Source organism: Chelon labrosus (assembly GCF_963514085.1).
Source record: "Chelon labrosus genome assembly, chromosome: 17".
Taxonomy (NCBI): Eukaryota; Metazoa; Chordata; class Actinopteri; order Mugiliformes; family Mugilidae; genus Chelon; species Chelon labrosus.
The window spans coordinates 9,589,059-9,614,452 of NC_140350.1; the positions used below are offsets into that span (position 1 = coordinate 9,589,059).

General features: G+C 39.4%; 2 protein-coding genes across 2 annotated transcripts; both read right to left on the reverse strand.

The window, feature by feature from the left end:
* Nucleotides 1–260: 260 nt before the first annotated feature.
* On the reverse strand, nt 261–9,351 carry slc8a2a (solute carrier family 8 member 2a; the record flags this gene model as incomplete). The annotated part of the gene is made up of 11 exons (XM_084565210.1): nt 261–847; nt 1,027–1,299; nt 2,144–2,243; nt 3,045–3,157; nt 4,203–4,306; nt 5,567–5,928; nt 6,059–6,493; nt 7,148–7,426; nt 7,691–7,918; nt 8,241–8,378; nt 9,004–9,351. The coding sequence occupies 11 exons, from the start codon at nt 9,349–9,351 to the stop codon at nt 471–473; spliced, it is 2,757 nt and encodes a 918-aa protein (XP_084421336.1). The 3' UTR covers nt 261–470.
* Nucleotides 9,352–19,454: 10,103 nt separating this feature from the next.
* LOC311501968 (F-box only protein 50-like) lies at nt 19,455–24,308 on the reverse strand. Its single transcript, XM_084564043.1, has 6 exons — nt 23,955–24,308; nt 22,757–22,837; nt 22,587–22,683; nt 22,301–22,396; nt 21,267–21,405; nt 19,455–21,184 (listed from the first exon to the last, which is right to left on the reverse strand). The coding sequence occupies exons 1-6, from the start codon at nt 24,094–24,096 to the stop codon at nt 21,038–21,040; spliced, it is 702 nt and encodes a 233-aa protein (XP_084420169.1). The 5' UTR covers nt 24,097–24,308; the 3' UTR covers nt 19,455–21,037.
* Between the last annotated feature and the right edge of the window lie 1,086 nt (nt 24,309–25,394).

Below are 25,394 nucleotides of genomic sequence, written 5' to 3' on the forward strand. Positions count from 1 at the left end.
ATATCACTTACTCATATTAGCAAGAGCAGGTGTCATTGATTTTCTAATTTATTCGTTCGGTTAGGTAATCTATTCTGGCCGCGTCTTTATAAGCGGGAGAAGAAAAATACCAAACTTAAAATCCAGGTTAAGAGCCGTCAGGTTTCAAGAAAAATCCAGTGACATCATAAATTACATGTTGACCATTTGTCTTTATCAAAACAGTTTCTGCATTTTATTCATGAGTAAATAAATCACTATTATCACAATGGAGTCTATTGACTGGAAATGTCCTGCAGTTTATGTGACATACAGATTTGTATGTGTTAGTCTGTAGTGTGTATACATTTCTTTATGAACCATGGCAGCAGCTGTCAAGTGGTGACATTGGTTGATTCTGGTAGTTACTGTAACAGTACTTTCCAGGTGAATGTCCTGGTAATGTGTGTGTTTGTTAGCATGTAGTCATGACTTTCCCCAGCTGTGGTCTCTCAGAAGCCCTTTATATGGCAATAGGCCTCCAAGCTGGAGAAGAGGATGTAGAGGAACCAGAGTCCAAGGAAAAGTAGGGAAGTGCAGACCTTAGTGATCCGTGGCCCTCCCAGTTCTCCACCAATGGACGGCCTTCGGCGTAGCATCAACACTCCCATACTGAAGAAGGCAAAAATGGTAAAGAGCGTGACGGAGAAGGCCAGTGAACCGGGGTCCACACGGAAGACCTTCCCTTTCACTTCCCAGTATATGGCAGCCACGGACCAGGCCACCCCAATGCCTAAGAACACATTAACTGCGTTGCTTCCTGTCACATTTCCAATAGATGCGTCTGCATACTGGTCCTGCGTGGCAGCCACTTTACTTGCAAAGGTGTCTGGGAAGAAAGAATAACGTTTGAAAATTAGGTTGTTAAGTAGTTCAGTTTATTCTGGCAGTCATTTTTCTGGCTAAAGTTTCTATAGTACGAGATTCGACTTAAACATCAAGTTTAATGTGCGTTTAGTGTGCAGTTGTTTTAACGGTTTAAAAGCAAAAAATAAAATCCCCACTAACCAGGAACTGATGTCCCCAGCGCTACAAAGACCACAGCAGTGACACTGTCTCTCAGGCCTACAGTGCAGCCAAAATGGGAAGCTATGTCTCCAATAACGGCTGTTAAAAGACCAATGACACAGATTGACACAATGAAGCAAGCCCATCCATTCCAGTACTCGGTGGGCGGGACACAAGCAAACAGAATCTTCCAGAAAATGCACAGTATGTGCATGAAATAGTCGAAGCAGTTCGGCATTCGTTGCTCATGTCCCTCCTCCTCATCTCCATCACCTGAAGACAGACACATGAAGTAAATCAAAAAGAGCAACAGAAAATATACCAACCATCATCTACAATTAATGCAATCACAGTTTGTCAAATTAAGCTATAAATAAAAAACAGGTAAGCTGTAACCGGGTGCAGTCTCGTCATCAATGGTTGAATCAAGGGGATTTATTGTGTTTATCATTGTATTTATGTCCCTTTGCATTTCACCATCAGGACCAGTATTCTCACTCTACATGTTAAACTTGTTTTAAAATGAATGGTGCTCATAGGTTAGAAAAAAAGCTATCGACAGACTGAAGTCATGTGATAATGATGGTGATACACCTGACCTGGGTTGCATTAACTACGCATATATTCACAGTAGTTCAAGTTTCAACATAAAGCCTTCCTAAGCTCTTACTAAATACTAGTCAGATACAAACTATTGATTTACTAAACCAGGCTGAACAACCACAAAAGCAAAGTCTGAAACCAGCTCCCAAGTTAATTTTATCAAGGCACATTATGGAGAACAATTGGCTGCTGTCATAACAGCAGTAAAGCTACAGAGCAGGACTTCTGTCTCATCCTGCTGCGAGTAAGCAAGGGCTGAAAACGATGAACCTCATGTATTATGAAAAACATAATCAACATGAATTAAAACTAAATCCCTTCTGACAACTTCTATTTAAATGCAAAATTGACTATTAACTATAACTAACATATAATAACTTATATTAGGGTGGCAGAGGTCTTTCTGTGTGGAGTTTGCATGTTATCCCTGTGTGAGTTTTCGCCAGATGCTCCGGCTTCCTCCTGCAGTCAAAAGACATGCTTGTTAGGTTAATTGGTGATTCTAGCCACTTACCTGCACTGACTGTCACTGCTTCAATAAACTGCTCTCTCCACGAGTGTGTGCCAACCACCACAGCCAGATTTGTGTCTTTAAGGAGTTTGTCCACAGTGTTCTGTTAAGAGAAATTAAACAAGTCAGTAATGAATCAGAAAAATGATTGCTCACATGAATGTGCACACAACAGATAGGTTCACATTTCATCCTTTTCAGGATTTTTTTCCTCAAAACCTCACGAGGTCTGTTGTTTTAATTTGTTTCACAGGCTAGGTGAAACAAACTAGGCCAGTGCAATAAAACAAATAAAACAAAAAGTTCTTATTTATTATTAATTATAATGAATTACACATATTCACAAAATACGCACAAACCTACTGGCTGCTGCAGAGGAAACGAATGAAATTTAGAATGAACTGACCCAGACGTTGCTCACTCAACACACACTGATACACACATTGAATCTGAGTGTATCTCAACTTAAGATGCATGTAATTCATAAGGAAAGTTGTTCAATAAGAAAACAAGATGAGAAAAGTTTTATAATTCTCAGCAGACATAACATGCTGGTTGAAACTGTACCTGATCTAGCACTCCATTGGGAATCTGATGTGTAATGACACAATGAAAGGATAAATAAAACACATAGTTTTCCACATTCAATCAATGAAAAATTATGTGTGCAACAAACCACACCTTTGTGGTGTTTTTATTTGTTAAAGCTTTTCAAGAAAATATAACTCATATTCAGAGTTTACACAGATATGTTTACTCTTTTTCCAAATGTTAAAGCATCCAAACTATTTCAAGTTCACATTTTCAACTGAACATAGCTTAATATACTTGCCTGTCCATTGCAATAACTTATCTAGTGCAGGCTTACTAGTAGTGTAATGCCTTCTATCACTCACACACACACCTTAAACTCACAGGACTCCTCTATGATGACCTCTAGCCTGCTGTGCTCTCCTAAAATAGGTTTGCCCATCTCTGAGATCCTCCTGGCTTCTTCCTCCTCGGGGGTGGGATTGCCTGTCAGGGAGCACAGACATTGAAGTACTATGTCCGTAATTTCTCATGTCATTTACAAAATGCACACACCCCTAAACTTCAATCAAGGCTATGGGCCTAAGCGTAAAAGAAAATACACACCAGCAGAGTGTAGCATCTTTTAAACCTGTTGTGTGTATAATATACTGAGTTGTATTACAGCCCTAGCCAAATAAAAGCAAATTTGGAGCAAAGTTCTGACAGTGGCAAGGAGTGGAATTGATGACAGACCACATCGATGCTGGTGGTTTAGAAAGAGTGAAAGACGATCAGTTAACTTAAAATCCTCTGCTACAGGGAAAAAACGCCACAAGATTCACAGTTGATCGTTTGAGAATAAGATTTCAAATCGTTTTTCCAGTCAAATTTCCAGCCTTGGTTTTGCAACTTCACAATAATATGTTGGTATTTTAAAATGCTACACAGTGCACCAACACTCAAAGCTACACCCAAATTATCTTACCCTGGTTAAGAAGCAATGCTGTGAAAAAAAAACAGATAATGATTCAATATGATTAATCACAACCTAATATGTTGGGGAGCTAGGGAGACTAAAATGCAACAGGAAAAGACAGTGTGACCTCACTCTTAACCTTTATTAGCATTCTGACCAACAGAAATAAATTATTATTCATTACAAACTTGTTTAACAGTCTTCTGACCTGCAATAACAAGCTCATATCCTATTCCCACATCGTCCTTTTGACACATTAATGTTACAGAAGCAACTCAAGAATATTCAGTTCACAATTGGCTGTCGCACCTGTGCTATAGTGAAACAGATACAACAGTGAGTAGCATTTTGTAATCCTTACTGCCTCTGATGCATGTGAGCAGCAGTCAGCTTCTTGTATTGCTCTTGTTATTGTTTGGAAACTTGATCTTGGATATTGCCACAGTCCACTTGGTGTATGCTGTTTTCTATTTCTACGGCAATCATCTCATACTACTTTCTTCATTTCCATAACCACAAAAACACGGACCACTTCTACATTATTGACGAAATTTAAAATGCCTACACACTCACCAGAGATTCCACGCTTCAGCCATTTGGGGTCCTCAAGCACGATGAAGAAGTTTTCCTGCTTCTCGTACTCCTCCACATTTATAATGCGAACTTGTAACGTCTGACTGGAGATATGGAAGAATGCACACACACACACACCGACGCACACACAGACACAACAATGTACACACAGACACACAAACTTTTATTTCTATGACTGAAAAATCCTATACTTTTAAATATGATGAGGGATAAGTTTCAACAATACAGAATACTCCCACATCTTAAACATTTTCACCTTCCATCTAAATCACATCACAAATTGAAGTGACTTAAATAATTAATCACAATGCATCTTTAAATAATTCAGGACTAAACATAGAGTTCTTGCTCCTTAGTGTGCCAAAGAGAGAACTAAATGATACAATATCTTGGTTAATCAGTGTCTGCACAGTGTTTATTTGTGGAATCCTTTGAAGACTTACTGACAACTCAGAAGTAACGTACACAGAAAGACAGCAGGGGAAAAAATAGGGCTCACCACTCTAGATTTCCCAATTAACTATGGTCTTGAAATGGTTGTGCCCTTTACTTTGAAGTGATGGTCCATGTCACATAAGAGTCTTTCACTAAGTGTAAAATTAGTCCATGTGCAAACACAGGTTATACAACCTGAAAATTTAATGGGAAAAGGATCTGTCACTTTACATGGGGTGACTGGAGGTTCCCACACCTGATCAGGGATGGGATTATCTTGTGGGTGTGGGTGTCACGTCCTCTGGTAATTCTGTCTAAAAGACCTCCTCCACCTAGAGTGGGTAACGGATCACACATCTTTCTGTGAGGTTCTGTGGCCCTTTCCTAAGAGCAGTGACCAAATGTACGGGCCAAAGAATTATCAATATAAAAACATTAAGGTTGCAGCAGTAAATAGTGCATTTGTGAGACTTACTTTGTGGATTTGATGCACAAGTGATTATTTGCTACAGCAGGACAGAGGGCTGCATGTAAACTCTACCTAAAATAGACTACACTGCATTTGTCCATAACAGTGAATGAGCACGCAGTGGGGTCTATTTAAGTGTTTTTGATCTACAAAACTTTGTTTTATGGTCCAGTGATCAAGTACAACAACAAAGAGAACAGTAGTGGACCATAAAAAAATTCTGAATAAATGCAATATGTATCTCTGTTTCATGAGCATTTGTTACTTTCAGCAATTTTTGAAATGATTCAGTACCTTGTGATTTATTTTCAAAACATACGTATGTCTTCATTGGCTTGAGGCTATCTTATATGAAATAATCTTCTAAACATGCACATCCATCAGACTTGTACACTGTCCTAATACTTCCCAGTCAGCCTGACTGTGGACTCTGCCTCACCTGGTCTGTTCATTGGTGAATTCCAGCTCGCCTTTGGTGTCCTCGTAATCCACTCCAGCCTTGCCACTGCCATCCTCCGTATGGTAAGGGACAGCAACTGTGCCCCTGGAGCCTGAGTTCCTCACCACCGTCACTGTAAGCATGCCTGTGCTCTCACTCACCCGCAGGACCCGCTGTCCAAAGGTGAAGATGCCAGCATGGTCATCATCCAAGATAGTGACAGTGGCAACCAGCGGCTCCACTAGTCTACCCTTTGGTGGAGTTCCTGTCCCTTCATTTCCACCCTCCTCTAACCTCAGGTTCTGAAGACGCACAAAGAAATGCTCGTCCTCCTCAAAGACGTCATCATCTAAGATGCCCACCTGGAGAGTGAAGAGTATTGTACAATCAATCTCCTCATGTATAAGGCCATAATAGTTTTAATGTAGACACTCACGACAATACAGTTTTCACAGTGACTGAATGTTAACTCTGTCGTTTTTCCTTTCTCACCTTGATTTCTTTGCGGACATCTCCTGGTTCAAAGACTAGGGTTCCCTTAGTGAATTCATAGTCTGCTCCAGCATTAGCAGAGCCATTTTCTGTACAGTAGTCCACATAGAAAGTGTTCTGGCCTGTGCCACCGTCAAGGATCACACCCAGGGACAAAAAACCACAGTTCTCGGTACACTGGTACTGGGCATTTTCAAAGCAAATATGTGAGCATGTGGCCTTGTCAGCGTCTTGTCCTTCTGAGGGGCGTGTGCGCTCGGCAGCATGTTTCTTTAATATGTTGCCTGCACCGATCATCATGCGTGTTGCCTGTACGCGGTAGAAGGCGCGGCTCTTCTTCTGATGAACCAGGGCAGAGTAGTTAGCCATCTCAATTAGCTGGTCCAGGTCTTTGTCGGGATGTTTCTCCTTCAAGTCCTTCAAGATGCGGACCACCTATCCAAAAAAAATAAACAATTTACTGTAGTTGTAAGATATTACACTTTATGTGTTAGTGTTACAGAGATGGGCAAATTACTACATGTTCTGTAAAATGCTCTTTAAAACACAAATTGCTCAGTAGCTTCTTTAAGAACATGTTTTAGTTGTGACTACACAAACTGGGTATGCAGTGGGGTCCTGCAAAGGGTTTGGTGGGTGTTCCCAGCGGGTGAAGAAGAAATATCTTTATGATGACAAAAATAATGTTTGTTTCTTAGGACAAAACTTTACCAAGAAAAACTGTGGGCACTTCGGCTGCTCCGTTTCCTGCTGTTCAGACTCCTGCTGTTTACAGTTCTGCCATTCAGACTCCAGCTGGGATTGAATCTTACTAACCTCAGAAAAGCTAATATTCCCTTCAAATTTCCACTATGTAGCTTCAAAGCTGATTATTACATATCAGTGGGCTTGACAGGGTAGGTCCCCTGGTGATTTTAGCTTTCTTTGTTTCTTCTTTACCTTTTTAAAAATACTGCATTAATGTTCTCTTTAAGATAAATCATACCAACATTGGAGTAAAAGTTCTATGAGATCAGAATGTTCAGTACAAAGGAGAGTTCACACTATTCAATCTACAACAACATTTATCCTGGAAACACCAAATCTCACCTCTTCCTTGTTCTGCTCTAGTTCATTGCCTGTCTGCACAGAGACTGTCACACTGGAGGAGTTTCCAGGGCACGAAGCACCATCAGACAACTTTCCATCCATAATAACATCAATCCCTTTGGGTTCAAGGTCTCCTTCCATTTCCACCACAATTCCATGCCTCTTGTCAGCCCGGTAACGTCTGTGCATGTATTTGTAAAAGAGTAGGCGACGGTCAGCGATCCAAGCCAAGATCACACAAACCGGAAAATAAAGAAGTGTCACTATGGCCTCCCACACCTGCAATATGACAATTATAATATTTAAACACGATATTAGAAATACAGTAAAAAAAAAAAAAGAATTACAATTAAAACAATTTACATGCATTTTACAAAACACAACCAGTACAGCAAACAATACAGTTGCATTCTCTAGGAAAGATAAGAAAGTTTCCTTTTTACTGTCTGTACTTTCTGTTTTCTGCAGAAGGTTGTATTCATGGTAAAATATGCGAATTTGTCCACGAGTGTCCACATTTTATATTCAGCATCAGAAACGCACCTCTACAATCCCAGGTGAGATGACAGCCAGTATGAGGTAGAGCCAAATGTAGGCAAAAATACTCCAGAAAGCCGTGATAAAAAACACTCGCAGGTGTTTGATCTTGCGACTCTCTCCATCAGGGATCACCCACACACACAGACTAATTATCACAAACATATTGAAGGCAGCGCTGCCCACTATGGTGCCCGGACCAAGCTCCCCTGCGTTGAAGTTGTGACCACACACCTGTCAAAATGAAACAGTTCAGCAACAAAATGTCAAAGCAAAGAACCTAATTTGACAGTTAAGGAGTCGTCAAATGTCAAAAGAAATACAGAAAATTACCTATCTGAGTGTACCACAGATAATTTATACTATATCAACCTTTCAGTCCACATTTTTGAATTTTTTAAATTGACAGTCTGTACTCTTAATTCATATGCATAAATATGATTGTAAATATGGTTGTTCACATTGGTGGTTGACATTGACCAACACACGTCTTTTTTCGAGATAAGATAAAAGGTAAGAGTTTCTGCATAAGTCAAAAGCAAATGAAATGAACTACCTCAATAACAGAAAGCAGGATCTCAGGTGCAGAGGAGCCTAGGGCCATGAGAGTGAGATTGGATACTGTCTCGTTCCAGATTCGTACTGTTGTTACTGTTGTTTCGCCATTGGGTTTGGTGATGGTCACTTCTTTCTCCTGCAGGGAAAGAAGTTTGTGAAAATGTCAAGGATGCTCTTTCCACTGAACAATTTCAATAACTTCTGAATGAATTACAGTTAGAGTTTCTCCAAGACTTGAATAAAAAATGACCAAAAGTGTTTCAAACACAGTCAGCTGAAGCATGACACTGAGATTACATGGGTCATGGTGATACGGTACAAGTGATGTACGTTTAAACCAGTATTTACGAGGATCCACTATAACATCCTGATAATGTTCTTCTAAGGAATTACAGTGCGTCACTCTAAGGGGCTTCAAAGAGAAATTTAATTTATAATAAATTAATTTATTATTAATTTCACATGAATCTATTTTTAAAATCTAGAGTGGGTAATCTTACATTATAAACTTATATATTTTGTACTTATAGTTTGTTTTGAATTGTCATCATCTTATTTTCTCGAACAATGTTTCCTGTTATTGTTACGCAGCAAACACAAGACAAATTTATTTTATGTGTACTTGGCAATACAGTTGATTCTGATTCAGTAACTTTTCAGCGGGATAAGGACACACTGACATCTGCAATGTGAGTGTAGAACATGATCATAAGAATGTCAGTTTACTTTAATAACTTCATAAATATTAAGCTCAATAATACCTGAGAGGTAATGACTTCTATGGATGCCATGAAACGGTCCGCAACGATGGACACACCCAGGAACAAGTAGATAAGACACAGGAAGTAGACGACTGCCCTCCCTGCCTGCTCGCCAAGTGGAGGGTTGAGTGGTAGCCACACTGGCAGCAGAATGCCAGGTTTACACACCACTTCTCCTGCACACGTTCGCTTTCCAGATCCTGACGTGTTACCAGAGGACTGAGGCGGCTCGGGGCCAGACGCTCGCTCCACAACCTGAGGCTTAAAGGTGGTGCAGGGATGGCACAGGACGAGGAGGAGGAGGGAGAGGAAGAGGAGTGGGGAAAGATGAACGGGAAGGGGTCCCATGGTATCCCTGAGTCAGGGGGTTGAGGTTCACAGGGGGTGCCACTGGGTCAGAAGACTCTCCTGGAAAAGCAGAGAAAAGCACATTATGCTAAGAAAGAGATACATCAGGGTGAAACACCCCTATAGTTTGGGGTACCTTGTTTCTCAAATATAAAAAAAAATCTTTACAGTACAGTTACCAGAGCAAACAGTATATTGCTTAATATTCGGCATGTGGCACTGATTGATTGATCGGCCCGACAGATCTTGAATGAGTCTATGCAAAAGGCCTACATAATGTCACGTTTCATCTTTTAAAGTCACTATAAGGCCATAATACCTACAAGACCTAATACCAAAAGAAAACAATTTTTAATCTTGTGCCTTTTTTGTAAAACAAAACCACTGCATAGTGTCTCAGTTACCGTTGTCATTACTATTAATATTAAATATAAATTTACTCCCTCCACAGGCACCAGTATAAAGGCTTGTAATTAGCAGTTAAATGTAAACTGACCCAACTGAGTCATCTTGACAGCCATCGAGATCCCACGGTCATCATTCTCTGGGACTAATCACTGGACCCTGGTGGTAAGAATGACTAAGCTCTAAATTACAGCTCTGTCAGTGTTTCTTCGCGTGCAGCACTGTGTCAACATATCTGTGTGAGCGCTACTTAACAGTAAATTTCAAGTATATTTGAAACTTATGAAAAGTCATAAAAGAGAAAGGTTTTGCGGAATCATTTAATATTAGGTATCATCTATCATTAGATATTCCATATCATATCTGGAATGTGTTTGGTAATCATTCTAATGTGCCATATAATGCCCATACAAAGACTGAAATCCTGATCAAATTGAATCATTTATTTTTTGCTATTAATCATCTCCTTTATTTATGATCTAAATCATTACCACTTTGTCTAACCTTAATCCGTCACTCAACTGTGTCACGCATCACAGGTAAGCTGCATGAGTAAACCTTTCTCTGCGCTACCATGACTTATTTATTGACATTTTGGACAGTGCTCATATTAACTTAGCATAACATGTGTTTTTGTGCGTGTTACCTTTTTAAATGAATGAATATGTTTGAACATATCCAGTGTGTAGGCAGATTCAGGGAAATCATGTCTGAGGATGTATGGGTGTGAGTGCAGCATGGTGATAAAAAGCTTTCTGTCTCTGAGTGATTGTTCTGGGCCCACCGCCTCCACTCCCCTTGCACAGGTGACACTGCACTATTGTGCACTGTGAGCTGAAACAGATACTGGGGTGCTGCATCTTTGATGCAGCCAGAGCTCTGCCAGCTCATTATGGAGTTGTGATTCAGAAACACAGCCCAGAGGTCCCGCCGCATCGCATTTCACTTTCCAGGGCCTGCTATGGTTACCACGACCTCAGACAGAGGGCCACCTTACACCCAATTCCTGGGTTAGGTGGGCGAGTGTCACCAAAAATAACTTTCTCAACATTCATGTTTACACAACAACAGCACACAGAACAAAGTTATACGGCAAAGACTGGGATGGAGAATAAGTGTTGATCAAATGCTTCAATAACACTTCTCTAATAGCTTGCTTAAGGTTCATTTGTACATTTTTACTATATGATATTTTTTCTTTGCTGATGTTTAGTAGTATGCAACTGAGTCTCAGTGGGTAAAGAGTGCTAGCTGATCAAGAAGCTGGTACTGGAAGAGGTGGATGCATTATTGATTAAGGCATTCACCTAAATATAGCAGGGTATCTCTTCCTTTCATGTCACCTACAAGCAGCATGTAAACATCATTCAGATGAAGAGCATGGTAGATTTATCAGTCAGACATAAAGGGAGTGCTTCATAGTCTTTCCACTTGAGAGATTAAGTAAATAGGGCGGTAAATTGGCTGCTTGACTACTGCTCCTTCCCTCTCACCTACGCAGACCAGAGCAGTTCTCTGTAGTGGCACTGACAGGGGGTCCTCTTTTTGATTTGATCAAAGAGTGACACTGACTCAGACCTTTAAAGTCTGACTGTTAAAACTTAAAAAAAACCAAAAACACAATATAAAGTGCAAACAAATCTCACACTCTTCTCACAAGTTTTTTCTCATGCCTGAGGGGATGGGGTCGCAGGCTGAGGACAGGTGGTCTCCTTGTCCTCTTTGCGAACATGAACAGCGAGCTGATGATAGCTCATCTCCCGTTACTGCCTCCGACATGGCCGCTATCTGTCACCACCACTGATAAGTGATTGCCACGGGTTATATTACACTGATAGGAGTGCCATCAGAAAAGGGAGTTAGCACCTTTAACAGTGTAATATTCCCTGCCTGTGCCCTGGTGGTGAGGTAGTGTCAGATAAGAGATGCTCCTTCTGACATACAGAGCACTCAGGTGTGAAAATGAGGCAAAGATTAATAATTCAAGCATCAATAATAGGAAATCAATGCAATGACTTACAATAAAAAGTCCTTGGGTCCCCGAAGCCACTAGTAATTCCACTTTAGCAATAAACCAATGGATGACATCCCTTCCTGATATAGCTTTGAGCCTAACTGTTAGAGAAGCAGTGAGGTGGTGCAGAGATGGACTTCTTGCCTCAAGCAGTAGCAATTCCTGTTCCCCAATGGATGAACCATTACTCTCAAGTAACTAACAGATACCGTGCAGTGAATATTCACTCCAAAAATAAACCAGTGTTAGTTTCACCTGGGTATAATTATCTGATTTGATCCACACAGTATGTACTGTATTTGCAACAGTACATCAACCAATAAGCACTGCATTTTTTCGCTAAATTAGAATAATCCAAACACACTTCATGAAGTTGGTCCAATCACACTGACCTGAAACATGCACCTGTTGACACATAAACACCCTCAATTACCAATCCATCACTGACAGGAAAAAACACTGCATTGCCTGAGAAGCTTGAACATTAACCTGTATGTAGATTGACAAAGATCACCTTTCCAGGATGTAAGCTCTGTGTACAGGTAAACCAATAACACACCATGTATCAGTTTCACAGGCAGCCAATCAAAGCCTGGGTCTCCACAAAGAGCACATGGTTACACTCACCTATATAGCGTGACCGCAGCTTTCGAACAACACACACAAATAAATCACACAACTCACTCATCCACCATTCAAGAAGTTATCTGATGATAACCACTGTAAAAATAGCAATCACAGTCGATGCCTCTGATCAGTTCGCCATCAAAAGTGACTTTGTGAGGACAGTCTGATGGTACCCAGATGGTAAAGGCACAAATCACTTGGGCTAAAATATCAGGATCTTTACTGCATATTATTCCCCAACTTTCTGTCCACCTTTCCTGTCCATGTTTACTGTGTTTGCCACAACATTGACTTTGAAGATGATAGCCCGTTCAGTACAATAATTTCTGAGCAGAAGATGAGCGTAGTTGGTAGCTACTAGTATAGCTTAACCACAAATACAAACATCTTGTAAATACATTCTAAACCAAATTGTGTTTACCTGTGGAGTTATAACTATAACTAAATTTATTAATGTTAGACAATTTACTCACACTATAGACTGACAAGGATAATGAGATGTTCAGATCAAGATAGCCCTAGTTGTTCGGGTTCCCCCAGAGACATCAAATATGATCCAAATGCACGATTAACTAGATTAACAAGAAATGCTCAAAACCCTTTGATTGTACAACCCTTAAAAAGCCTTGTTGTGGCAATCAATTTATCTTCTGTTTTGCAGTGACTTTGAGGTAAATAATGCACAGTTCAAGTAACAAAGGGAGCCAGTAGGAATGTGTGCTTGCTCATACTGGCTGGACACTGCAGTGCCTTGTTGGATGATGTCACTCTGTGGTTCAGCAAACTTTTTTTTGGACGCCTCTGCACACAGTATTCAGCCAGAGCCCCCTGCATTGTCACTCCTGCTGTGCCGTACGGTCTGTTTTTCATGCAGCGGTGAAGTCAGTCTGAACAGGCTTTATTTTAATTCCCGGGAGTTTCCTAATCCCTAATCCCTGCTGGAGCTGTAAACATATGTAGCTGAATGTATTTTTACATATTGAAAGTTTCTTTTGCAACAAACACAGCTTCAGATCTTATAAAATAGGTAAGTTTATAGGGTGGCTGTCTACACTAAGGGCTGGCTCTTGCACTATTTTACAAAATGCACGAGAGCCCAAATCAGAATTAGTAAGGGAACTGATCTAATACTTTTTTTTTTTCCTCATTTGAATCTCATAGAAACCTCCATCCTTGCATATGATTCAGTCTTGGACTTGCGCAGCATAACTACAGCATAATAACATCTGTTCGAGTTACATGCAAATTAAGACGGTTAGACAGTCTCAATGTTTTATTGTCTCTGTGTTTGCCATTGAGGTAAAGGAGGAAAGGGATATGTCCCTTTAATAAGTAACACAGGGCCTTGGCCTGCTGCTATGGGTCTGTCAATGAACCAGATGAATCAAAGTGTAAGATAATCCATCTGGCTACAAAGACACACAGACAGACAGACAGACAGACAGATAAAGACTGAGCCAAACCACTAAGGTGGCATTAAAAGTCTCTTGTGGAGGCAAAACTGGGTTTAGTTTGTGTTCCACATTTCACGCTTTTTACCAGTTAAATTGGTGCCAGATCTTGACTTGAGTCTTTTAAATTTATAAGTAAAGCTTCTTTATTTAGTCAAACGGGAACATCTGCCTCTTATTGCACTGTAAAACATTTTTTGGGTGACTTTTCAACATTTAAAATATGTACGTGTGTAATATGTGTGTAAACCAGAGGGTGTAGCTTTTCAAATGTGGCTATACAACATTTTTGAGAGTTTTGTAGCCTTACTCCTTAACAGAGTGCCTATGCAAATCAGGTTTGTTAAAGAGTTATCTAGTTAAGCTGTTTCCATTGCATTAAATTTTCCAGAGCAGCTTCTACAAATGTTTAAACAAGTTTAAAACATGTCACACACTGGTTCAGTTATATTAGTCATTGAATGAAAGAATGCACCTACATTACTGTCAAAGCAAAGAAGCAGAGCCTTTTGAAACCTATCAAAATATACATTAAGCAAGTGGATCACATGCAAAGTTCTTATGACTGTGTTGATAAAACAATAAAATGAGATCAGAGCTGCTTTATTCTTTGTGGTTTTCTCTGCAATACTGCCCTTTCTTGGGCAGCAACTATCATCATTCATTTCCTGTTGTAAAATGCTTCTTTTCTCTATTCAGGCTGGCTTTAACAGTATAACGTGACAATGAAAACCGTGTGTTTACAACAATAAAGACAAAATTAAACTTCTAGACTACTTCAACACATCTCTGCAGTGTGGGTAGTCAGTGAGTGTACAAATTAACTGGAGAGACTCAATGAGTACCCCAGAGGAATCAACTGGTTTTTGAGTAGTCCCAGTCCATACATAGCAGAAGAAAGATAGGCCAAGCAGTGAACCGCCTCTGTTCCCTCCATGTCCACTGGGTCAAAATTACCATCAATCTGGACAGCAGCAGTGCAAGCTTGGCTGAGCACAAGGTTTAGTTTACAGCACGGCGGGCACAGTGCCACATGCTGTTTAGTTTCTCAAGTATGGAGATCTACTTTCAGCCACCACTGTTCGGCTCAGTTTCTTTGACCTGAATTTTTAATAATAAATACATGGTCTTAAAATATTTTTAAGCAAATTTTACTTTGGAAATATTTGCATTTTGTCCAAGTTACTCTGTCCTGTGACTTCAATCACTGAACTAATATTTCTGGCTTATGAGCTTGGTGTCAACTGATTTCCAGTGAAGTAAAAACAGCATAAAAATGTATTATTTATTATTTTAATAGTGCTTGTCCTTTGTGGCTTTCAACAGCTTTGAAAACAGCTCTTTTTTTTAATTCCCAACTGAATGCCATTTGTGTCTTTAATTTCAACCCAGAACTGTTCGACCCTGACTTTAGAATGTGCAAAATCTTTTTCTGAGAGGCTCCCAATGCCTCACTAACAACTTGAATCATCAGTGATTGAGCTATGGGGCAAGCCATTGGATTTGAGCAGTTCCATAGTCTGATTACCTGTATGACTGCAGACAATACATAGACATTCTGGAGTTGATTCCATGTATGGCATAAACATTTGGAAACTCCTATTTTGAATCTATATCATGCACTCCAAGGTGTGGTCACAAAGCAGGTGAAACAAGCTGCAAAAACTATAACAAATGCATAGAAAGTTAACAAGAACCATAGTAGTGGCCATATCAACCACCAGTCGAGTTGACTCCAGATGATATGCCAATCATTACCCAAGTCTACCAAAGAAAGAACACTTCACAAGAGCAAATACAGTGGGTTCACCACATGGTGCAGACTATTCAAAAGCATCGAGAATAGAAAACCAGACCAGAAACTGCCAAAACAACACCTAAAAAAACAACAGAGGAGTTGTGGAATCACATTTTGTTTAAACAAGGCAGAAAGAGCTCATCATTCAAAGCAAACAACATTATCCGTTAAACACATAGGTGGCAATATGCCATTGGCAAGACCAAACCAGGATGAATTGTGAAAAACAAATGGACAAACTGTGTGCTCTGATTTGGTCAAATGAAGCAAATGTGATTAAATGCACAGTACAAATCAACAATGACCCAAAACATACAGTGAAAGCAACTTGAGATTTTTGATGGCAAAGAAGTTGAATATTCAACAATGGCCTTGTCAGTTGTGTGCTGTCAGCCAAATGAAGCATTCATTTCACTTCCTGAACACACAACTAAAGGCAGAAAGACACACAACTGAAGGCAGCTGCAATAAAGGCCTGGTAAAGCATCAAAAAGTAGCAGTCTCATTATTTGATGATTTCTAGCAGTCAATGAAAGTAACAGAACTCCTGAAAAGGTGTTAAAAATGAACATTTTAAGTTTTAGGTTAATTCATCCAGTCACACTTCAGTCCCTGAAAATGGTGGATTGATTAAAAGATGGTTGGAAGTTGTGAAAGACACTCTACTAGTCCACATAAACATATGTAGTTCTCTCAGTAGCTTTCGAGTCAAATTGAAAAATCTCAAAGCTAACCACTGACTATGCTTGCTTTGCTTGGTAAACAAGTATACTTAATACACTTATTGACAGTCCTAGTTTTGTCTAATCCAGCAAAATAGTGAATGACAAACCAAACTGCGTCTTCTCATTGTAAAATAAATCCATTGCCATGAAGCAATACTGTTAATTAGTACTTTTGATGTATAGGTTTATGGAAAAATCTTTCTTAATGTAAACTTCCTCTCCTGCTGTGTTGACACAGCAGCCTGCCATAGCCTGCTATAGCCAACACCCTGATACATGCCAGGTGATATCAGGTTAAGCACTGGTTATGTACTGTGAGGATGGAGTCCCTTGAGACCTCAGGGGTGGTTGGGACGTTCAATGTTTCTCTTCTTTTCTAATCATTTAGACTGAAGCAAACAATCTATTTAAGATCTCTATGACATTCTCCTCTCTCGTTTCTCCCCTTTTAGTCATTCTCTCTCTGCTACAAATGTTAGTTTGTTTTCTGGAGACTTCTCAACATGTAGGATACCTCAGTGTAAAAGGAAGAAGCAGGTATACAAAGAGAAGCCGCATGGGGCCAGAGGTGAGACGGACGGAAAGCAGTCGGTAGACAAGCAGCTGACAGCCAGCAGACAGCAGTTCTTGAGGTTTCCATTACCTGAGACACCCTCTCCAGCCTCTGGCGGCCCTGTCACCTTAGAAGGAACAGCATTCTCAACTTCAGCATGAACCCAGACAGGGACACCTTGTTATGCAATATTCAGGATACTGACAAAAACATAAACAATATCACACAAACACGCTTGCACTTGGCTGGAACGTATGACAGTCGTTTCTTGACCCCTGTGAGTAAACGCTAACCTTTCAAATAGACTTTTTTCACGCTGTGACTCATTATTGAGAAAATCTCTACTTATTACCCAGTTTTAGTGAACCTGTCTCTTCTAATGTTCATTAACTGGGTGACATCCAATGGAGGGCAAACATAAAGAGCAAAATAGCGGGAATGGACAGCCAACGAATAACTAATATTTGTGTTTGAAACATGCCTTTTATCTTTCACTGTGACCTCTTCAGTTCAGGCCAACAATCTCGTTTAGACCAAACAAATGTTAACAAAATGTGCAGAGGCAGCCAGCAGCCTGGGACACACAATAGACTAGGGAGTCAGTAAAATAAAGCAAACCCCCACAAGCATTAATGCTCCTCTCCCAGTCGCTCACATACACATGCACTGACTGGTAAAGACTGGTAAATACTATGCATTACAGCACAAACACTGCTGTAATCTATCTATGTAAAGACTTTTAAACAAGCTAAATTATTCAGAAGTTAAACATCTCTAACTGATGTCCATTACACAGAGACATTATTTCTCTTATCTAAGTTTGTGTGTTTAGGTTTCATTATTATTGTACAACTATGCATTAATAAGTAAATAAAGTGGGGCAATCTAATTTGTTCACTAAAGGTAACGGCAACCTATCCATAGGTCTTTATATCCCTAAACCAGGGAGATGAAAAGGTTTCAGTGGGAGAGTGGTCATCTATGCAGTTTTACTGATTGATCGTAGGGGAAATGTGAGAGAAACGTGAGGTGTAGCATGGCCCTTTGTCCCCGTGGCACCTGCACATGGCGCGTATATCGATGCCTGCGTACAATGCTGCAGCATTGGTTTACTTGAGCAGTCACATACGTGTGGGGGGGAAGGGTTGCATTTCAGGATAAGTGTCAGCTTCGGTGGTGGACTGCTTGGATTTAACTCCTGAACACCAACTTTCTTCGATGCGCTTCAATGTCACACAAAAAAAAAGAGCACAAGAAAATGTCTGGCTTCTGGAAAACAGCATGTAAATAGGGCGGCAACAGATTATTTTTAATATGCATTAGTTAATTAATTTAACTATGAAGTTAAATTTAAAAAACGTGTAAAATTCTTTATCACAATTTAATTTAATTTATTATAAAATAAACAAGTCTTAACTGTCTAATTAGACATTAAATTGAATTGAATAAATTGCACAAATATACATGCTAGAACAAAACATGGCTGGACGGACCAAATGTTTGGCATTCCTTCGTGAAAAATTAATCAGTTACCAACATAGTATAACTACAGCACAATCAGTCTAATACCTCTATACCAGTAAAACGCATATAACAACATACTCTTTTGATTTGTTGTAATCAAAGGCAACTGCTTTGCCATCATTATGTATAATATTCTCGATTACAGTCTAAGTGCATCACCAACAGAATCATTCCTATGATTCTAAACACTTCAAATGTATGACTCTAAGTACATAATATATATAAATATATATAAATATATATATATATATATAATACGAGAAGAAGAGACCACAAGGGTATAAGTTTAAAAAAAAGACTAAAAGAATAATCATAGTGCTTTTTTTGGATGTTTTTCTGAAAAGTGATCTAAGCGATATCATCTGTAATAATATACATAATGGACCCGGGGGGCGGGTTGCAATCAACACCTCCTGTCTCACACATCAGCAGCTCTCAACACACCTGTGGGAAGCCAGTTATGCAGCCCCAATCTGCTAAGTGAACTATATTTTTCTATGAGTTAAATGTCAGCCCTGAAGTTCAGCCCCTATAAGGAAATGTCAGGGCAAAAAAACAAGGTGATAAAATGAATGGGAACCTTCTAAGTGAACCTACAGTTTGCAAAAGACAACATGAACAACCTACAACAAAGCTGAGCGCTGTTAAGTAGAAGTGAGTTAAGTTGATGTTCATGTGCACATGTGGTATACCTGATACATAAACTGTACAGGCATGTTGAAAAAAAGGGAAAATACTGTACACTATGTACAGCATAATAATAGCAGTTTTCTTTTGCACATTTTGTATTTATTTTTTTGTCTTCTTTTACTGACTTATCATCTAGATACTACTATATGCATAACTATTTGAACCGGTACAAACTATTCAACTCCTCTTGGGCCGGATTCTGTAAAGGAGAGGACAGTCTACCTATTAATGTTAGCAATCAAAACTACAGATGGGTCACGAGGGCGTAGCCTTTAGCAGTCTTCCACAAACGCCCCAACTGTTCCTCTGTCCTTACCTTATCTCCGTCTCTTACCTTCTGCTTTATGGCACGGTTCCGCCAACAGCTGTCATTTCTTCTGAAAGTCTGAAAACGCCAGGCAAAGCTATCTCTGTGCTATCTCAGCACGCAGCTAAACTCACGGAGCTGACTCTACCGTTAACTCACATTGTCGTTTACTAACGAGCGACGGTGATGCTGCTACTAGCGCACGCGGCGGATGGCGTGCTGCCTTCAGGGTCTCCTCCCCTTGAGAGTTCCCGTTGTGGTCTTTGTCAAGTTAGAAAGACGAAGAAAGGCGAAGTGTTGGTGGTCCGAAATAATAACAACAAACAAGTGACCCGTGTGTACTGAGTATTATTTGAGAGCTAAGGTCAAAGCGTTACTTCTTCTTTTCCTTTTCTTTTTCTTTTTTTTCCAGCAGCAAGTACAAATGGTACATCTTATAGTTTATGAGATAGATGGTGAGAGCTCGTGAAGGCAACACAGACAGGGGAAAGTGCGCAACTGCAAAGCTTTTTTTTTTGTAGGTGGAATATACTACTACAACACAATACTACAATAAGGCTATTGACACAATTCATTTTGTTTATTATTACCCCTAACACGTTCAGATATATATGTATGCAGTTTTTGAGGGGTGTTGAGTAACCATGTCCAACATATTTACAGTATATTATGTCCAATCATCTATAAAATAATACAATGTTCTCACGCTTTATATTTAACTTGTCAAAGTATGTAAAGAACATGCATTTCTAAATGTTATGGATGAACAAATGCTCATTTGTATACTTTTTAATAAGCAACTCAACTTGGAGGCTATCAATGTTTATTGTTACGGGGTTATAATGGTCATCAAGCCTGTAGTTGTTAATGAGTGTCATTTTTACAAAATGATTTTAAACAAATTGCAGTTGTTCTGCTTTAGATATCAGTTGATGAACAGTCATACCAATCCAGGTTGTTTTTTATGACACTGAAATCCTAAAAAAAGGTTATGGTAAGCATTAATAAAATCATTTGTTACTAATTAAAGCATCTTTAACGGATGTTCTCCATAAAAACTATTCTTTTGTGTGTGTGTGCTGTTGTAGAGTTTGAGTTTTAGACCAGATCAGATAGATGACATTTTGACAAATGTAGACATTTCGACCCGTTGTCTCTTTTTCAAAGGCTGGTTTGAGAGTTAAGACTTGCATTAGGGTAAATGTTACAATTCTGGTTAGGGTTAGGTTTAGGCATGAAGTCGAGATGGTTAGGGTTATGGTAATGGAATATGGAATGCATTACATCAATGAATGTTGTCACAGAGATAGCATCCAAACGTATGTGTGTATTGTATATTCATACATATACATTATGTCTTACTATTGCACCACATCAGTGTGTAATTTCTTCAGAACAACACACCTTTATTCGTTCCCACGTTTTATTTGAAAAATAACTCCAAATCCATTCATAAAGATTGATGATTGCATCAGTTGTTATATTCCTTCAACAACCAGTTTAAATGCAAATACCTGTTAATCCCACTTGTAGGACTGAGTGCAATAGCAACTACTGAATACACATCCAACACTTTTGAGGAGGATTTCAGACTATGGGCTGGTTTTGACTGGTTTAACAATCACTGAGCTGCCAGAAAACTTTGTGGGGAAGAAGTCATTCAGGAAACTGTTCTTCACCCGGTGCTGAAAGTGGACATATCTCACCCCAGGTCCGTATCCAGAGAACACATGCGACACCTGCAGGCCAACCCACACAAATACAGTTACAAGTTTGAATACGGGCAGATCATTACAAGTCTCAGGGGACACAATAACTCACCTCCTTCCATGTGTGTGAGTAAGTGCTGCGGTCCTCTTTGGGGCTAACACTGTGCTCTGAGATCACCTTGCTTTTGTCCGAACCTAGTAACTTTACATGCAGCTGGTAGATGGACTCATGCAGCTGACTCTCCTCATACCTGATAAAATGACATGTCATTTGTTTTTGCCTTATAATTATTAAAAAATTACATCCAATTCAGAACAATGCAATTTGTGCTGATTTACACTGACCTACAAAGGCAGAGTGCAGTAACTACAAGCGAAGTAAATACAGGATTCTAGGCTGTGATTTGCTATATGTATGCCCATCTGTGGTGTTATTTCTACTGAAATCCATTTAATAAATAACATTTTTTGTAATATACCTTATTTTGGAAGAACACACCGAATCATGTAAACTACACTAGAGTAAATGTCTGAGATGGCATTTACAGCTATTCTGTGTAGCTAGTTTCACTAAAAGTAATCATAAAGGACAAATTAAGTTTAGTTCTGATGAACAACTTATTTTACCAATTAATAATAAACAGAGCTAGTGTAAAATCGGAATATTAAAAAAAAAAAAAAGAAGGAAGTTTTTATATCACCATTATGGAAAGAAAATTTGCTTCTATTCTATTATTATTTTTATGTCCTGTTTGCTAGTTGTCAATTTTATGGTTAAACAGACAGCAACAATTCCAGTCTGTTCTCACTTTTACCAAATATACTGTATACAGATTTGTACGCCATGAAGAAGTATAGTACACAGTAATGAATAAAGTTGAAATATCTGTTTCCATTAGCTCGTTGACTTTCTCATAGACCTCTCAGTGAATCCAACAATTATTTTCCTATTTGACTATATACAACCTTTGGGTTCAAATAAACATGAAATGGTCATTGCTAGTGATTTTTCTTGTGTATTCTCTCGATAGCCCATCAGTGCAAATCACATGACTGCGAAACATGTACTGTACATTGTGTAATCAACGCTTGTTCCAATGGAGCTGATAAGGCCACGGTTACAATGCAATCTGCTCGTAAACCTACCAGTCCTGGATGACTATTTCAGGCTGAAAAGCATCCAGCAGCTCATCCCACAGTCCCTCTGCCTTCAGGTCCACAACCTGCTCCGTGATGAACCAGCTGAGGAGAAGAGAGCAGGCAAGAGGTGAATCTACCACATACTCAACCTGACCTCACTGTAGTAATACATTGCAGCTGTGTGATTGTTGGTTTAAGTAATCTTAAAGGTCCCCTTTTATAAGTAATTTTCTATTGGTTTTAAGTTAAATACAAGCTGTAAGGTGAATGTTTAATTGCAGGTAACACCTACCTGTACTGGGGTAATCCACAGACTACAACACCTTGTGGGATGCCACTGGTATCATCAGGCAGGACTTCTGTGCTTTTGGTCCAACCAGTGAAGTCACCTAGGGATTAAGAGTTAACTTTAACAAAACATTTTTTGGGGGCTGTCAGTCATACTGGTTACTCATGTCTCACCATCAGGCTCAAAACGTGGAGGTCCACCTGGGGGAAATTCAGGAAGCTCAGGTTCAGGTGGAGGGTTATCCTTACTCAGTCCTGTGTAAAGAAAAAACACAGTGCTGTTGAGGTCACTCTAATCCCACTGTAAATATGACAAAGTAGAAGATTTTGTCTTTGTGACAGTCGCTGGGTGTGGCTGTGTGAAAAAACACAAACTTTATATATTAGTCAACCATCTCTTTGAGACACACCTCAGCTAGTATTTAGTGACAATTGCCGGGTTTTGACTCAATCTTTAAAGCCAACAGTGGCCATTTTAGTACAAAAGTGTGCTTTCATTATTCCTCGACGTGAGTTGTTTTAATGCCAAAGTGATTTAAATGCAGATCTTAAACTGAACATGTCTATTATATGCATTGCAGACCCAAGAACTGAAATTTAAACGAGAATAAATTTCACTTTGTTGGTCTTGTTGTTTCAATAACCTCAAGTTTGCGCAAGTAACCACTTCCCATTGAGCGTTAAAATTGCGAGAAGTACAAGAAAAGCTTGTCATTTAACCTAAGTAACCAAGTCATTTCTTTTTCTGTTTTTCAAATGCAATTTTCCTAAATTCCTTTGACACCACAACCATCAAAAATGATCAGTACCTATATGATGTTATATTTGATTAGGTGGTTGCTACTTAAGTCATCTGATGCAATTAAAAAAAAATAAAATCCCACCCTTACACTAATAGGAACATGTACTTTTCAGAGATGACTATTTAACAACACCAGGGTGTCGGTTCGCCTTACACATCTTTTTGTGATATTGCTCAAAGGTGCAGACTGACGTGTTCAAAGGAGTCGAAGAGGAAGTATGTTCCCATGGTCCTCTTTTGAACATATTTTCCACGCATTCTGGTTGCAGGTTCAAGAAGTCATACACATTAAGACACAAGGATCAGTTTACGGACATTTACGGGATTGCTAGTGAAATAACAGAACTGTCGAAACAAGTTGTACTGTGGAACAAGTAGACTAAACTGCAGACAATTACTGAACTCTAAACTCTTTTCTGGTCCAGTTTCCTTGTCTAATAACTGCCCCTGGATTGTCTGTTCACGTTAAACTTACTGTGGATCAGTCAAATACTCTCCCAATAAGTCCAGTGAGTTAAAACATGGTGAGGATCAACAGCATGAGTCATACTTGTTGCAGAATTGTTTTACCGTATGGCATAGGGTTCTTCAGCAAATTTCTTCCCAGCGGCTTGGATTCGTACACGGACTTCCAGTCCAGGCTGTCGGGCATCGGTGCGCCCTGCAGGCTCCACTCAGCCTCACACTTCTTCTTCCACTCAGCGGCAGACATGGTGCGTGTAAACAGTGCGTGGTCTATCACACTGGATCGACAAGGAAGTCCTCAGCGATATTTATCGTGGCTTGTAGTCCATGCCACACCCCGGTGTTGGAGTGGAAGCAAAGAAATGCACGCTGCTCCCTCGCCTCTTAAAGTCACAGTAGTTTGAGAGTGTTTCCAACAGAAGCAGCAGCAATGTAGGATTTAATATGAACAGCAGAGCTTAAGTTTTTGGGGGCTCCACGTCTTGGTAAAAGAGAAAGAAAAACTGTTTTAGAAGAAGTAAATTCTCCGTTGACTAAACTGGAATGAAGAACAGTTTCAAATTTGAAAGACGTATAAATTCATAAATAAGTAAAATAAATCTAATACGCTTGACACTATTTAACTTGTAGTTTACTTGTATATTAACGTGTGTTTCAATTCTCTATTTAAATACATTAATTAATCATGTATAAATAATGACTGAAAATCTAGAATTATTCACAGAACACAAATTTGTCCAATAAATCATAGTTTAATCAGTGAGAGCTCTAATTGTGTCTTTCCCAAGCCCTTAAGCCCTTTGCCCTGTACAATAACTCCATGGTTACAGGACTATTGCAGAGACACTGACCTTTGCACTCCTAAGATGTCTATATGCTGACTAGCCAGAGCTGAATTCTAGCCTGTGGTGCACTGACATGGACCAAAAGGCAAGATTAACATCTTAAATCTGAGAAATGGCTTCATGTGACATTAACAAATTTTGTGATTTGTTCAAAAACAAATTAATGAGGATTTTCATAAAATATGTTGCATGCAGAATAAGGTATGTATGCAAAGTTAAATTTACTGTTACTAATCTGTAATACTGCTAGAATCCACAAGAATGAGACATTTGCAAACTACACTGCCTGGTCCAAAACAAAATTGCCACCAAAGAAAAGGTCACACACTCTACTATTTCGTTGGACCACCTTTAGCTTTGATTACAGCATACATTTGCTGTGACATTTTTTCGATAAGCTTCTGCAATGTCACAAGATTCATTTCCATCCAGTGTTGCATTCATTTTTCACCAAGATCTTGTATTGATGATGGGAGAGTCTGACCACTGCACAAAGCCTTCTCCAGCACATCTCAAAGATTCTCAACGGGGTTAAGGTCTGGACTCTGTGGTGGCCAATCCATGTGTGAAAATGATGTCTCATGCTCCCTGAACCACTCCTACACAACTTGAGCTCCATGAATCCTGGCGTTGTCATCTTGGAATATGCCTGTGCCATCAGGGAAGAAAAAATCCATTGATAGAATAACCTGGTCATTCA

Coding starts and splice junctions, on each gene's coding strand:
- LOC311501968 (XM_084564043.1), bottom strand. CDS start 24,096: ATGTCTGCCGCTGAGTGGAAGAAGAAGTGTGAGGCTGAGTGGAGCCTG. Junction 22,397..22,586: donor TGTGGATTACCCCAGTACAG/GTAGGTGTTACC, acceptor TCTTCTCCTCAG/CTGGTTCATCACGGAGCAGG. Junction 21,185..21,266: donor ACTCACACACATGGAAGGAG/GTGAGTTATTGT, acceptor GTTGGCCTGCAG/GTGTCGCATGTGTTCTCTGG.